At 34.7% G+C, this 17,536-nt stretch overlaps 1 protein-coding gene across 1 annotated transcript in view; it reads left to right on the top strand.

Annotated features, from left to right (window-relative positions):
- Positions 1–10,155: 10,155 nt before the first annotated feature.
- LOC106064171 (uncharacterized) overlaps positions 10,156–17,536 on the top strand; it is a 75,085-nt gene continuing 67,704 nt past the window's right edge. The window contains exon 1 of the mRNA XM_056030891.1: positions 10,156–11,033. Within this exon, the coding sequence (XP_055886866.1) occupies positions 10,958–11,033 (76 nt within the window). The 5' untranslated portion in view covers positions 10,156–10,957. The remainder of the gene's footprint in view (positions 11,034–17,536) is intronic.

Genomic DNA, 17,536 nt, shown 5'->3' with positions numbered 1-17,536 from the left:
CTATCAGACCATGAGATCATAAAAATACACAGTCAGATAAAAGCAGTAGCCAATACAAAACCCAAAAGAAAAATCTTACTCTGGAATAAATGTAACCTAACACAACTACACCAAGCTGCACTAAACTTTCAACAAACATTCTTATTAGAAAAAGACATTAACCAACCAGTCGATGACCTCTGGAATTTCATTAAAAACCATCTTAAAAGCATAATAGAAAATCATATACCAACTAAATACAAATCAAACAAAATAAATAAATGCTGGTTTAATAATAGACTAAAGAAGCTTTGTAAACAGAAGGAAAGCCTCTATAGAAAATTTAAAGAAACTAATGCAGAAAGAGTTTACAAAAAGTATATAAAAATTAAACACTTAACCCAAAAAGTAAGCAGACAGCTGTAGAGTGAATACATAAACAATGTAATATCTAAAGATAACAACAAAAACCTATGGTCATACATTAAGTCTAAGAAAATGGAAACAACAGGCGTAGCGCCATTAAAAGATGAACATAACATAATACATAATGATAATGAAACTAAAGCAAACATTCTAAACAAATACTTTGCATCAGCATTCTCAGCCCCAGGAGACAAAGACATATTACTGAATTTGAACCAAGTAGACAACATAGAAGATATAGTAGTACAAGAAAATGGAATTCAAAAACTATTAGCCAACACCAAACCAAATAAAGCTTCTGGACCTGATGGTATTCCAGCTAGATTACTCAAAGAACTAAGTAATGAGCTAGCCCCAGTGTTCAAAATACTCTTTCAGGCTTCACTTAACCAGGGCAGAGTACCAAATGACTGGAAAGAAGCTAATGTCACCCCCCTATTTAAAAAAGGAGAAAAATCTGACCCAGGGAACTACAGACCATTATCACTTACCAGCATCACATGTAAAATCCTAGAACACATAATATGTAGCAACATCATAAACCACTTAGACAAACATAATGTCCTCACACCATACCAACATGGCTTTAGGAAATATAGATCATGTGAAACACAACTAATAGGACTAATTGATGATTTTTCAAAAGGTTTAGATAATAGTGAACAAATAGATGCTATCTTACTAGATTTTTCTAAGGCTTTTGACAAAGTTCACCACCATAGTTTGCTTAAAAAATTAAAATATTTCGGCATTAATGGTCCACTGCATCAGTGGATTAAAGACTTTCTGATAGGGAGAGAACAAACTGTAATAATAAATGGCTCTAAATCAACACCGATAACAGTAAACTCAGGTGTACCTCAAGGTACAGTCTTGGGTCCACTACTATTTTTAATTTACATAAATGATTTACCAAATTGCATTAGTTCAGGAACAAAAGTCAGATTATTTGCAGACGATTGCATAATATATAGAACAATAAAAACAGCACAAGACACAGATATTTTACAAAGAGAATTAGATGAATTACAGAAATGGGAATCAAATTGGAGCATGTCTTTCCACCCAGAAAAATGTCAGTTGTTAAGAGTAACAAAAAAACTAAAACAAATTAATTCCACTTATCTTATTCATGGCAAACCAGTATCACAGACTAAAAACGCAAAATACCTAGGTGTTATAATAAATGAAAAACTATCATGGAATCCACATATTGATGAAACTCCAAAAAAATCAAACAAAGCATTAGGATTTATTAAAAGAAATTTCTATAAATCAAATAAGAACATAAAACTAAAATGTTACTTAACCTTGGTTAGGCCAATAATAGAATATGCATCCTCCGTTTGGGACCCCTCAACTCAAGAAAACATTAAGAAACTGGAACAGACACAAAATAGAGCAGTGAGATTCATAACAAACGAATATTCACATTTGACTAGAGTAACACCTTTAGTAAAATCACTAAATTTAGAAAGCCTTCAGGACAGAAGGCTCAAAAGTAAAGTAGCAATCATACATAAAACACTGAACCATAATCTTCAAATACAAAAACAAAATTTAATAAAATACTCTGAAAGACACAAAGATAAAGGCACATTCCTCGTCCCATATGCTAGGACAAATTTGTACAAATACTCCTTCTTCCCTAGTGCTATTAGAGCATGGAATGGGTTGCCTGAGCTAGCCAGGAAAACCAGTGACTTGGCAGAATTTAAGTCATTGGTTAATATGCATGACTAAATGCATGACGCGTAGGACGTAATCATCTTCTTTTTTGAAGTAACGTCTGTATTATATAAGATAAGAAGAAGATACAGTCGGTCCATAGCACAACCAAGTCAGCACATACAGTCGGTCCATAGCACAACCAAGTCAGCACATACAGTCGGTCCATAGCACAACCAAGTCAGCACATACAGTCGGTCCATAGCACAACCAAGTCAGCACATACAGTCGGTCCATAGCACAACCAAGTCAGCACATACAGCCGGCCCTGAAATTTTCCTTGAAAAAATGTTGTTAGGGTTAGAGAATCACATTTATCTATCTATCTATCTATCTATCTATCTATCTATCTATCTATCTATCTATCTATCTATCTATCTATCTATCTATCTATCTATCTATCTATCTATCTATCTATCTATCTATCTATCTATCTATCCGTCTGTCTATCTCTCTCTTTCTCTCTTTCTCTCTTTCTCTATCTATCTATCTATCTATCTATTATCTATCTATCTATCTATCTATCTATCTATCTATCTATCTATCTATCTATCTATCTATCTATCTATCTATCTATCTATCTACATTAATCTACATACATTTGTCTATCTGACAATCTAGAACCTAGACTATAAAGCTATCTGAGAGAGAGAGAGAGAGAGAGAGAGATAGAGAGAGAAAGAGAGATTGGCTTTTATACATAATAGACATTATCGATTTTTCTCTTTATAAAAATATTTTAATGAAATTGCTCATTCTTTACTTGTCGTTATGTTTAGTTATTTTGGGAAGTTTTTAAGATTTTATAAAATATAAAAATGAAAACAAAAAAAATCCTTGAATTCAAAGGGCGAAAACTTCATTTTTGTTCGTAACGGGCATTTGTTACTGGATCATGTCCCTTTTCATATTAATATGTAAAAAAAAATGAATATATATGACTAAATGCATGACGCGTAGGACCTAATCATCTCCTTTTTTTTTTTTTTTGAAGTAACGTCTGTATTATATAAGATACGATATGAGTGCATACAAAAAATTCTTCACCTAAAACTTTATAACATAACGCACATTTACAAATTTAAGCTTTTCTATAAGTCCAATGAATTCATGATATACACGGATTTCACGTGTCCACGGTAAGATAAACGACTTGAATGTGCATTGCTATTAAAAGGCAAAGTTCAAGAAGGTGGTCAAGTCACAACTTAAGAAAAATTAGAAAAAACAGAATGTAATTATTTTCCTCGTGACATTTGCTTCTTGTGGCAACTAAAATTGAGTGTTTACAGTCTTGGAAATTTTTCACTGTGCTATCTTAGGGATCTTGGGGCTTTTCTCCATAATTTACCCTTCTGTCAATAGTCAAGTCCAAATGGGCTTGACCCCCACCCCTTCTCTCATTGAAAGAGATAAATAAAACAAATATGTTCTTGATTGTTCTATATACGATTTCATTTTCTGAGCTAAAACATGCTCAATCTTATGTTAAATGGCTAGAACCATTGCAGTAGTTTGACAGGTAAATTGTGTTTCTTTTGTTAACACCATACAATGCAACGATGTGGTCATGTCCATGCAGTTTCATGCATAAGGTGGCTATGGATGGATATAGTTTCCACCTGTACATTTTTCAATGGCTCTATGTACACATATCTACACTGCATCACATTGGAAGGACTTATCAGAAGGTGTACAGTCCTGGTGTCTAACTTGGTATGTAACTTAATTTTCATAAGAATGTGACTCAACGAACTTCTTGCACTATTGCACTCGATTAATGAAAACAAACATTACGGCATGTAAAGTATTAGTTTCTACTTCAAAGGACGAGAACTAACAAATGATAGGTAACTGTGAGGAGCACATTGTGGTGTTGGTTTTTGTGTGTAACTTTTGTTTTTGGTAGCTATATTTTATTTTTAATTTTTTTTTTTGCTACTCTTTAAATGATTTTTTTTCGCAAATTTTTGTTTTGCTTACAAAATTTTGTTTGTTTTTTTTTTTGTTCGCTTTTTTCTTCTATACCTTTAGATTAGAATGATTAGATGTGACTAGTGAGACTAGTGTAAGGTATAGAGACTTTCAAGTACCAAGTTAAAGCTTGCAGTGAGAAAGAAGTCAGACCAACAAAGATGGCGTGCTTGTGTTTAGTTTAGTTAACTCCTAACGCTTTAAAACAAAAAGACTGAAATAACTCAGTCTATGCGCCCACGTAACATTCTGCAATCTCTTTAATCTTTGGACTCCACTACAAACCCTTATAATTATTATTTCACGGAACAGATCGGTAATCGCTTGCGACTTTCCGGTAGCTAATTATGTCATGAATTACGGTAACGACTGCCATCGAGAGCGTTTCCGTCGAAGTTGAAAACAGTCCCAAAGAAAAAGCGTGTTGAAAAAGTTAGGTGTGTCTCAGGTACTATATTGTCTATTGTTTAGATGTCTCAGGAACTGGTTTTGTGCATGGTTTAGATGTCTCAGGAACTGGTTTGTGCAAGGTTTAGATATCTCAGGAACTGGTTTGTGCATGGTTTAGATGTCTCAGGAACTGGTTTGTACATGGTTTAGATGTCTCAGGAACTGGTTTGTTGCATGGTTTAGATGTCTCAGGAACTGGTTTGTTGCATGGTTTAGATGTCTCAGGAACTGGTTTGTTGCATGGTTTAGATGTCTCAGGAACTGGTTTGTTGCATGGTTTAGATGTCTCAGGAACTGGTTTGTTGCATGGTTTAGATGTCTCAGAAACTGGTTTGTGCATGGTTTAGATGTCTCAGGAACTGGTTTGTTGCATGGTTTAGATGTCTCAGGAACTGGTTTGTGCATGGTTTAGATGTCTCAGGAACTGGTTTGTGCATGGTTTAGATGTCTCAGGAACTGGTTTGTGCATGGTTTAGATGTTTCAGGAACTGGTTTGTGCACGGTTTAGGTACGTCTCAGGAAATGGTGTTTACATGATGGTAGTTATACAAAATTATAATGCGCGATATTATGATCTAAGATTTAATTATTTTTTATTATTATTTAAATGAATTATATTCATTTTCTTGCAATATACCAATTGTATCCCTTAGTCTTATCGATGCATATATATTCATTGACAGTATTGATCAAAACTTCCTCATCTTCTTCTTCTTCTAGCCAGCTTTATTGCTGCTGAGCTGTCTTTTTCTTTTGTTTTTTTCTTAAAATTCCTTGCCAATTAGTGTAGGCTGGGTGTTTCCGCAGGCTTTATATATATATATATATATATATATATATATATATATATATATATATATATATATATATATATATATATATATATATATATATAATCCCCACATTTTAAGCAAGTTTTTGGTCTTGGCACTTTGCTCCAATACTGACGTAAAAGAACATCTGGGTCTAAAAACTGTAACTAGAGTATTCATGGGACAAGGTGGGGTTGGCCAATGGTCCATTCTCCGCCATTAACAGAGCTCTCCAAATGAAACTATTTTGCAGTAGAAAGTTTAAGGTGGACTGTACCCTGGGTATGCCCTGTGGAATCGTCACATCCTCGATCCAGCCCCATTCACACTATCACATTCACCAGATCCAGAAAAAATTCATGATGAGTTTATATCCAGTAGTAGAGCGTAGTGAGACATAGCTCTCCGTCTGGAGTAGTGCAATCCAGACCTCTGTCAAAAAGCACCTAGAGAGGGGGTGGGGAAGGTCCACTATTATTCACTTAGAGAAATGCAAGTGGAAAGGCAGTGTGGTTATTTATTACTCTTGGTAATTTCCAAGCCCCGATACCCACACCGGGGAGTATCGCCACAAAGTGGAGGTTTGGAGTCAGAGTTTTCCTTTTCCTAGATGGGTTGCATTATTTAGGCTGACATGTCCCATCAACACGAAGCTAAACTGGTTTTGAGGCTCCAGTGTTCCGCCTTTCATCCCTTCTCCTGTCAGACTGTAAGAACAGGTTCCGCCGGATTTTTGGGAAAATCACATTTGAAGGCCAGGAGCTGGATTTGACTGTCAGAGGCATTCAGAGACGCAAGCCATGGGAGCATTTCTTGGAAAGTGGGAGCTTATCCCCACTTTCACCCCCGGCATTGACAGTCCTTTGGAACCCTGATCAAAACAAGATTCACAAGAAAACTCGGCTGTGAATTTTCCTAAGTTTTTAACTGGTGCGTATGTTTTATACAGAATTTAAATAATAATTTTAAAAAATAATAAAAAAAAAACAACAGTTTAAACTGGAAGTCATGTCCATTTCACTAGAATGAAAGGTATTAACTTAGATTTAATTAATCACTCATATATATTCACTATGTATAGATACTATATTATCAGGAAATAAAAACATATACATTGTATTAGCTGTCGGTCAGCTAAAAACAAAAGACATAACTAATTTTGTTCGACTCTTTTAAACTACTTCGGTGATCATTCCCAAACAGTTATTGCAATGACAGCAAGGATTCCACCTTGTAACAGATCGGAGATTCTATTAGACAACATCCCCTCTAGAAAAAAAATCGAAAGATCCTACATTTGCCATAACGTTTTCTTAATCATTTATATACATTTATTCACAGTGTGCATGTTTCTTGTTAAGCACTCAACTCCAAGCTTTATCACTAATTCAAGTCGCCATGAACTATGTGAGGTCGCCATCTAAATTATGTATCACTTCTGAAGGCTAGACCATGTCAGTCTTTTGAAGGCAGTAACAATTAAAAAGAAACAAAAAAGTTAATGTGCGAATAGAATTACAACCCCAACAAGGTTTGTAATTTGGGAGTTCTCAATTACTCATTGCGCAGGGACGGTCAGTATTTTGGTGTTTAATGGTACCATTTCCTTGAAGAGTAAAGAGTACTGCGCCAGCGCCTCCTGTATTGTGTGTGTGTGTGAGTGTGTGTGTACCAATCACGTGACGAGATCGTATCGTGTTACAGGGGATAAAACAATGGAGCAACGCTTTCATTGAGATCAGGCTGGTCTGGGCGAGTACATTTCGGCGATTATTTTCTGGCGCCCTTGCTGGCCACAGAGTCCTGCTGAATTCGCTGTCGTATTCAAGTTACTCCCACGGTGAATTCAGCAGCCGAACGATAGAGTCACGTGGACGGAAGTGCTGACCTACTTCTCAGTTTTATGACAGAGCCACATTTCTGGAATATTTTGCTTCATTAATCCTGTAGTTTTGATCGGAGTGTTCCGAAGATAAATTAATGTGTGATAACTGACTTAATTGAAGTCCCTTTGTGTCCAATTTAGTTTTCAAACTGTTTCTACGCTACTTTGTCTATTAGTAATTTTGCAGATCGACTCCTCGATGTCTGGATTTTAACTGTGTTTGGAACTATTACAGCTAAACCTCAACTGGCAGAAAATATGTCCCAAAACAGAAATGGTCGTCGAGGTTAATACAATTTCCGAAGTTAATTTGATTGGATGTAAACAAAAGATAAAAATCTAGAGACTAATTTGGTATATCGTATAGAGATACCGTACACAATAGACATAAATAAAATGTCATATTATTATCAATTTCTTCTCTAAGAAACTAATAATTTCTTTTACGTCATTCTTGGGCAGATGTTTGACATATCTTTCCAGGATAGTTGAGAAAAAGAGATATTTACAGAGTTCGAAAAAGAGAGAGAGAGACGTCTTTACAATAATGAATAATCTTTTTCTTTTCTTGTCACAAATAATTTTTCTAAATCAAACTCCTGCAATTTTGTTTTATGTGCACATGCACTGAAAATGTTTCCCCCCCCCCTCCCTTTTTTCCACTTTCCATTTATTTGATTTTCTTCCAATTATATTTAAAACATTTGCCTGCCATAAATATTGTTAAATCGTACTATAATACATGAAAGCATATTCTTACAAAGTTTCCATTAACTCACTCTGTCTGTCTGTCTGTCTGTCTGTCTGCAGGTGCATATGTCAGGACGTAATAATTTCCATTTTTATTTGTAATTGTCTAAAACTAAATAACAGAAATAACGTCTATTAGAAGATAAGCCAGTCTATTTCTGAATGCAAAAAATGTTATTATCTGCGGTAAACAAGATTTCGATTAGTCAAATCAAAGATGTTCAATTAAACAAAGTTTTTAATTTTAGTGGAACCGAAACCGGAATGGCCACTATAAGTTTTGTGTGGCCTGTCTGTCCGTCTGTCTGTCTGTTTAGATCTCGAAAATTAGAAAAGAAAATACGATATCATATTTTACATCTTGCAAAGTTTAAATGCAACGGCTACTTTTGTGCTTTAAAAAAATGTTATCGAGCATATATATATACTCACCTAAATTCAAATCATCTTCTACTGCTATTAGACATAGGCTAGATCTAGAATTCTAGAACTACATAATACAATATTACTATTTTTAATGTTGGTTAGACAGACAGACAGACAGACAGAGTGAGTTAATGGTTTCACTTTATTTATAAGCCTTGCTTCTAATTCTACGCTAATCTTATCTAAAATTAGATCTCCACAGTTTAAGATCTAGATGTAGAAGTCTAAAATTCTTGGCCTGATAGGTAGAGATAAAGTCTAGAATTTTTAAATTTTTTATTTTTAGCCTGATAGGCAGAGATCCAGTTCCATGAAATGAAAATGCCAATAAATTATTAAACTGCAGTTGAAAAACCTGAAGTTAGCTCAATGGTCTACTACCTATGAATTCCGTTCGAATAGAGTACGAGTTCGAATCCCGACTCAAGCATAGTAATTTTTCTAAAAATTGCTTCTGTAAAGGCAGCACGGAAAGGAGATTTTTTGTTTGTGCAGCGGCGTGCCTTCTGTATACAAAGGTAATTATATTCCTCCCCTAAAAAAAATCGCAGACTATCTTTTTTTTCTTTCTTTAAGCGCACCTCGTAAGATGAAGAGCCGCTTTTAGTTTATTACTTTTGTGTTGTCTGTCTGTCAGTCTGTCAAGTGTCACGTTAAGATTTAAAAAACTAAAAAAGGTATTGAAAAGATGATTTCTCTTTTTAAAGGTAAATAAATGAATAAACAATATTATACTATAAGCCAGACATCTCAAATTTGATAATAGATAGTTAATTTCTTTCAATTAAAAAAAAACACAACAATTCCATTAGATTTTCTAAAATCGCTTTTCTGACACATTACATTTAGTTTTCTTGCAAAAAGGTCAAAAGGTCGAGAAATATCATTATCGATAATAGGTTACTCAGTTTATTTTCAAGTCAAAAGCAACGCCAAATGATTCTTAAAAATTTAAATACTATAGACATGAAAACAAAACCATAGCTTAAAAAATTCCTTGAACATTAGCGGATCCGTAGGGGGGCGCCTCTGAGTTTTTGTGATAACCCAAACTTTCTTCGTAATATTTTTTTTAAACGAACTGATAAAACATGGGCGTTTATCTGTTCATTTCACAATGCGCTTTTCTTCAGTTGACAAAAACAAATTGGTCTCTGATTTATTTTAAATGCACAGAAAATCTTTTATAAATCTTTCTTTGTTTTCTTTGTCATCAGAAACATTGAAAAAAAAAATAACAAAGTAATCAAATGAACACGTTTCAGATTAAAGTTTTAGAGATATTATATTTTTAACAGAGATATTATGACAAGTTGACGAGACAAGGCTTCAGCAAGCTGGCTAGTCTCAATGGTTCAAAATCATTCTGTTTCCCCACCCACTGACTCCAGTACGGAAATCTTATCCTAGGTTTTACCTTCCGTGTTATGAAAATTCATTGAACCATCAGCAAATATTAGCGGATCAACTTTAATACTGGGTAACAGAATCGCGCCCTCTCTCAGATCCCCGCTCCCTCTCTCAGATCCCCGCTCCCTCCCCGACCCTCCCGCAAACAATCCAAAGTTAACATTTGATTCCCCTGAATGTGAGCAGGCGGTGTGTAAAAAGGGATTCCCGCTCGGCCAATCAGGTCCTGCTGATGAAGCAAGAGAGTGACTGGATTTTGCCGCCTACATGCAGGGAGGGGAGTGAGGGCTAAAAAAATGGCTGAGGGGGACCAGCGCCAGCGCCACTGCTATACGTATTGTCACACCAACACCTACAAGACATTGGCGCCCAGATCAATAGTGGGGAAAAAATATATAAATAGTGACACAAAACTAGTAGCAAGGAGCGAAAAAGAACAAAAAGAAAGAGGGTAGAAAAAGGTAGAAAGAGAGAGGCGCTAAAGATTTGAAGTGGGCAGAGAAAAGTAAAAAAGAAACTCTCTATACAATTTGGGTTTCTATAAGAGTTCATGAACAGGAAGTGATCATTAGAACATTTGTTTTTTGCGCAGATTGTGTCTGAAACTAAAATAGTTAGGAGCAAGTAGGAAATAGTAGGGACCTTATGTTGGCCATTAAACTTCAAAGTTAACCAACAAAAAAAAAAAAAAGCAACTGCCAATTTGACGTATGAGTGTTTTTCTTTGAAGCGTCCACTATTACCTGATATTTGACACAGGCTAACTTGAGATTGTTATCTAGGCACGCTATTCTCCAGATTTAGCAGCTAGTGCTTTTGTTTTCAATATTCTACCCCCAAAAATTTTTGTTTATGATCTGTAGCGTTGACGTCAGCACATTACGGACATTTAAAGACGAGCGAGTTTCTTGGAAGTAACATTTGGAGGAAAGATTTTGTTGGTGTTGGTTTTGTTGCTGTGATTTCCAGGACTATAGGCGGCGTGTAACTGTGCTCTTTTCATTTCGTGGTGTTGATCCAAAGGTCCGGCTTTAGGCAAAGCTCTTTCGCTGCTTTTAGGTCTACCTGCTGTACTGGTCTTCTGTTCTTATACTCTCAGTAACAACACACATCCACAATGTCCTGTCCTGGAGTTGTAAGGTCAAGCGTTTTGGTGACTCTGGTGGCCACATTTTTAACTCTGTCCCAGTCAGGTAAGTGACCAAAGTTCGTTTCATTTTGATGTTTATAGAAGCTGTGATTCGTCTGTTTACGTTTCGTGGTCATTAGAAGTTATTTGTTCCGATACTCGGAAGTAACATACAGTCATCTTTTAGTTATTTGTTCCGATACTCGGAAGTAACATACAGTCATCTTTTAGTTATTTGTTCCGATACTCGGAAGTAACATACAGTCATCTTTTAGTTATTTGTTCCGATACTCGGAAGTAACATACAGTCATCTTTTAGTTATTTGTTCCGATACTCGGAAGTAACATACAGTCATCTTTTAGTTATTTGTTCCGATACTCGGAAGTAACATACAGTCATCTTTTAGTTATTTGTTCCGATACTCGGAAGTAACATACAGTCATCTTTTAGTTATTTGTTCCGATACTCGGAAGTAACATACAGTCATCTTTTAGAGCGCGTTCAGTTGAACTTTGTGTTAAATACGTTTACCTTTATTCCTTTGTGTCAGTCTGAATGTTAGTGCGCAACTATTTGTTTTTCTCTACCGTGAGTTCGCCTTGGCTACTAAACAAATATGAATTCTTAGACAAAATTTGACCCCAATAAATAAACTTAATTTTTAGGTTCATAAACTTCAATTGGTTGTATATAAAAAGGGCATTGAACTATCTCTACCAATTTTAACATTGTCTGATTCAAAGAACAACGTAATTGAAGTTTAACACTAACAGGCGAGAGAAATACAAATGGGCAAATGAATAATTCCTTCTGAGCGCGGAAAATAATACAACACTGTTGAGAAAATAAAAAAGAAATGCAAGAATGGTTTTTAAAAAATGTATCATTTAAAGAAATAGAAGAGAAGAGCAGATAGGACGCAACGAAACAATACGTTAGTTCAATGAGCAGAAGGGCTTCCTAGAGTCTCAAGAAAAGATAACCGCAGTTGTATTTATAGTATTAACTTGTTTTGACTTGGTTAGTAACTTTCAGACTTAAATATGTCCAGGGCCGGACTTAGATTTCATAAAGCCCTAAGCTATTAGATAAGGGCCCTTTATAAGGCAATTTTTTCTTTGCTCTTTCGTCAAAATGATTGAAAATATCCCTGGAACCAATTTAAGGGGGCCCCAAGAATCGGGTGAGGTCGGGGCTATCTATAGCTTACGTTACATATTGCCATTGGAAAAAGAGTAAAGAGTCCCGGCTCGTTCACAATTTCTTCAAAGAGCTTTTTTTTTTCTTCTGTTTCCTTTATTTGTATGTTTACATTTCTCTTTCTCTACTGGGGGAATACATGACTAGAGAAACAGAATGAGAACACTTAGTTGAGGAGACGCTTAGCGAACTGTAAAATCTTTGCCCATCATGGCATGAACAGACAATTAGCGAACTGTAAAATCTTTGCCCATCATGGCATGTTCAGACAATTAGAACTTGTTGTGAATTCTTATAAACTTGTTTTTCTTAAATACAACACGGAAACCTCACAGATACATTTTAAAACACAAGCAAAATATAAAAAAAATATTTAAAAAAAAAACAAGGCTTATATAAAGTGTATCAATTAGTTTGGATCATCCATGTAATTAAATTTTTAATAGATATAGACTAATTATAATAAATCTGTTGAGATTAGAAATATTTTTACCAATTGTTTTTCTTTAGCGCAATTTCATGATTTTAGCTTTCTCAATATGCTATGATCCCATCACTTGTGTCTGGACCAGTTGGAAAGGGGTGGGGTAGAAAGAACGGAGTATCTGGGTTTTTAAAATGTATTTATAAATAAAAGTGAACGAACCGAATTCGAACTCGTGGGCTAAGGTATTCTCTTGACTCTCAAGCGGTAACCACTCTGCTAGCGAAGAGCATATGAGCATGGAAGATATATATATATATAGCTATCTATTGTTTCTATTTCATGTTTGTGTTCATTAAGCCTCAGACGACGACCAATAAAGGTGACTAATTCAGCTTATCCCACCGCTTCAGTAAAGTACAAATAAGTGTTTGGTTCAAAAGCTACGACTAATATAACAGTTGATCAATTAAGGCTCCAAGAGGTTAAATGTTAGATCAGCCTTTGACAAACTCTAGATCTAGATTGACTCCTTCCTCACGTTCCAAATACAACGTTTACTTTTCGTTAGAAACATTTTGAGTTCTAGTTCTCACTAAACAAACTTCTTCATAACTATTTGGACTAGACAATAAGTCCATCATGTTACCGTGTAAGCAGTGGCGTAGCAAGGTACTCGTGGGCTCGGGTTCAAGAATATGTTGATTGACCACTTCCCCCCCCCCCCCCCAATAAGACAAATTTAGTGTGTAGCGAATACATCGAGTAGTCTGTATATTGACCCAAAAGACATTCAAATGGAGTAGTTTCATTCGGCTCATGTGGGCCCTAATTGGTCATGAGCCCAAACGCAATGAAACCCACACTTGCCATGGATGATAAGTCATAGGCTTTGGGCCCCTAAAGATCGTAGGCCCGGGTTCATTGAACCCCTTCGCACCATGGATGCTACGCCACTGCGTGTAAGCTGGACTAGTGAACATTTAAAAAGACATATTATTAAGGTGAAGTCCACACAGGCAAAGGTGACCAGGAACTTTATAGCACGTTTTTCTTTATTGTTTCTATAGTTGATATTTTGTACATCATTGAAATGTGAAATAAGAAACATATTTAAAAAAAATACTTTTTAAAAATCTCATATAAGAGAAAGAACTATACGTTTATAGCCATCTCTCAATACTGTAAGATTTCTTTCCACTTTTTATATCAAACAAAATTAGTTATCATTAATTTATTGGTTAATTTTAAACATAATTCATATTTCGTTAGGAACAATGAATAATTATGCAAAGTTTTAGATTGATCCGAGAATGGGAAATGCGAGAAACAACGTGTGCAAAATTTTTACCAGACAAACAGACAGACAGACAAACAGACAGACAAAATGAGGTGATACAATAGTGTAATAATAAAAAGTAAGCACATTTATCATGTGGAATTTTATAGTACTGAAGAAACGAAGCGTTAACAGTCTATGTTTATCTGGTGTACTGAATAAAGTAAGTGTTTTTAGCCTACGTTTATTTGTTTTTACTGAATAAACTAAGTGTTGATAGCCTATGTTTATGTTTTAAAATTATATGATTTTGTTTTTAACTTTTTAACACTAAAAGAAAAAAAATCTAATTTTCTAAGCTCTTTCGTCCGTAACTCAATTTTTGTTCTTGAGTTGACAACATGGAAAGTTCAGTGTAGTGCTCATGACAATGTTTACTTTATCCCGAAAATCTTTTAATTGATTTTTTTGTCTGTTCTTTTAAAATGTTTTCTTGAGTTTATTGTGGACGTTGTCTAATTTCTCGACGCGTCTCCATGGAAATATCACAAGTTGCACAATTTGATGCATGTACTCTAGGCTACTAATCTCACAAGTTACTTGTCCCATTGGTCAAAGCACATTAGGAGAAGGTCAAAACGTCGATGCGGAAGTGACGCACAAGGTCAGCCATGTGGGGTCTTGGCGTGTTTCCGGTTTGTTTTAAATTTTAAACTCTGTCTAAAAACAACGAAACAAATCCCCTACGAAAGAGCCACGCATTAAATTAATGGCCCATTAGGGAGGATTAATGTTTGAAACAAAAACTATTAAGTCTCTTATAATGCCAATAATGATGATCATTGCGTTTAAATCTTTTCCCAATCACTCCAGATTTAGTGGTAAAAATCGATGAAACAAAAATGTGCCAAGCCTTTATTACGTCCTAATTATCGACCAATGCAAATTTTATAAGGACTTGAAATTTGGAAATTTAGTGATTCGTCCTTTAAAATAATAAAAGACAGGTGGAGTGCGTAAACAGAAGATCATCACAAAATAGCAAATAACAATAGTGTGAATAGGAAATCATCACAAAATATCAATAGAGCAAATAGAATATCATCACAAAAATATCAATAGAGCAAATAGAATATCATCACAAAATATCAATAGAGTAAATAGAATATCATCACAAAATATCAATAGAGCAAATAGAATATCATCGCAAAATATCAATAGAGTAAATAGAATATCATCGCAAAATATCAATAGAGCAAATAGAATATCATCGCAAAATATCAATAGAGAAAATAGAATATCATCGCAAAATATCAATAGAGCAAATAGAATATCATCGCAAAATATCAATAGAGCAAATAGAATATCATCGCAAAATATCAATAGAGCAAATAGAATATCATCGTAAAATATCAATAGAGCAAATAGAATATCATCGCAAAATATCAATAGAGCAAATAGAATATCATCGCAAAATATCAATAGAGCAAATAGAATATCATCGCAAAATATCAATAGAGCAAATAGAATATCATCGCAAAATATCAATAGAGCAAATAGAATATCATCGCAAAATATCAATAGAGCAAATAGAATATCATCGCAAAATATCAATAGAGCAAATAGAATATCATCGCAAAATATCAATAGAGCAAATAGAATATCATCGCAAAATATCAATCGAGCAAATAGAATATCATCGCAAAATATCAATCGAGCAAATAGAATATCATCGTAAAATATCAATAGAGTAAATAGAATATCATCGCAAAATATCAATAGATCAAATAGAATATCATCGCAAAATATCAATAGAGCAAATAGAATATCATCGCAAAATATCAATAGAGCAAATAGAATATCATCGCAAAATATCAATAGAGCAAATAGAATATCATCGCAAAATATCAATAGAGCAAATAGAATATCATCGCAAAATATCAATAGAGCAAATAGAATATCATCGCAAAATATCAATAGAGCAAATAGAATATCATCGTAAAATATCAATAGAGCAAATAGAATATCATCGCAAAATATCAATAGAGCAAATAGAATATCATCGCAAAATATCAATAGAGCAAATAGAATATCATCGCAAAATATCAATAGAGCAAATAGAATATCATCGTAAAATATCAATAGAGCAAATAGAATATCATCGCAAAATATCAATAGAGCAAATAGAATATCATCGCAAAATATCAATAGAGCAAATAGAATATCATCGCAAAATATCAATAGAGCAAATAGAATATCATCGCAAAATATCAATAGAGCAAATAGAATATCATCGCAAAATATCAATAGAGCAAATAGAATATCATCGCAAAATATCAATCGAGCAAATAGAATATCATCGCAAAATATCAATCGAGCAAATAGAATATCATCGTAAAATATCAAACATCCATAGAGTGAGCAGAATATCATCGCAACATATTAAACATCAATGTTCTGCAATACGCGAAACATCCATTTTATTGAATGCAATAAGTATTATCATGTCATTTAAAACACACGACATACTTGTCATGTCATACAAAACTAAGCGTCTGTTTCACTCTTTCCTTCTCAATTCGAATCTACTGCTTGTATGATTGGAGTGACCACCATCTCTGTCATGCGTCCAGCTCTCATCATTTCCATGGCAGGGATATATCTAAAAATCAATTTATATTTTGTGTTGTCCTCTTTGTGTGAAAGAAATACATTCAATTACATCCTGAGAATAGCCTTTTAGCTAGTTATCTGTTGTTGGCTGTAGAGATAGGGAGTAGAGGGTTAAAATGAGTGGTTACCGTTCAAGAGAGTCTGAAATATGGAAGTCGTAATCAAGATAGACAAACTTCCTTTAGGTCTGATGGGCAATCTCAATACATTTCCTAGATGTACTTCTAGAACAAGCTCTGGTGAACTGTTGGCGAGGATCATACGTAAGCATGACAACATCTTTTGATTTGTAGAGTACTATATCTTTTTTTTTTTTTTTCATTTTCAAATTGTGGGCGCACGACACAGGAGTTGAAACAATCTCTTGAAATATAACTGTTTAGTGCTGTTAGCGAGAGGTTCAACCCAAACGAAGTCTACTGTCACACTGCAAAATGTCGTGCTGGCTCAATACACCATTTTGTTTTCTGCTCTAACATTTGACGGGGGGGGGGGGGATGCACGTTTGTCTTAGAGAGGGTAATGGACACTTAAGTTATTAGAACTTTGATATTGCGATTTCAGAATAAAATGATCAACCTTAAACCACAACGCCAAAGGGTTAAATCAACATTAGGCCTCACACTTTGCAACAGAATGTCTAGTAAATGGCCCCGCGACACAATTAAAGTAGCACAGCAAGAGTACAGTAAGCATTTACGTTGAGATAGATCTACACGGCTTGTCTTTACATTGAGATAGATCTACACGGCTTGTCTTTACATTGAGATAAATCTACACGGCGTGTCTTTACATTGAGATAGATCTACACAGCATGTCTTTCTTCGATATAGAAATCAACTCTCGTTTCTTCGCTTCTGATTTAATGGTGCCAACTATGAGATATCTCTGAACACAGCTTGTCTATTGACTCAATCTTATTGTCCTATTGGTTTAATTTAATGACTAATTTGATAGTTCATAATGGTCTCTGAGATTTACAATGAAATG

This window comes from Biomphalaria glabrata, chromosome 5 (assembly GCF_947242115.1).
Source record: "Biomphalaria glabrata chromosome 5, xgBioGlab47.1, whole genome shotgun sequence".
Taxonomy (NCBI): domain Eukaryota; kingdom Metazoa; phylum Mollusca; class Gastropoda; family Planorbidae; genus Biomphalaria; species Biomphalaria glabrata.
This window is presented reverse-complemented; position numbering and strand designations above follow the sequence as displayed.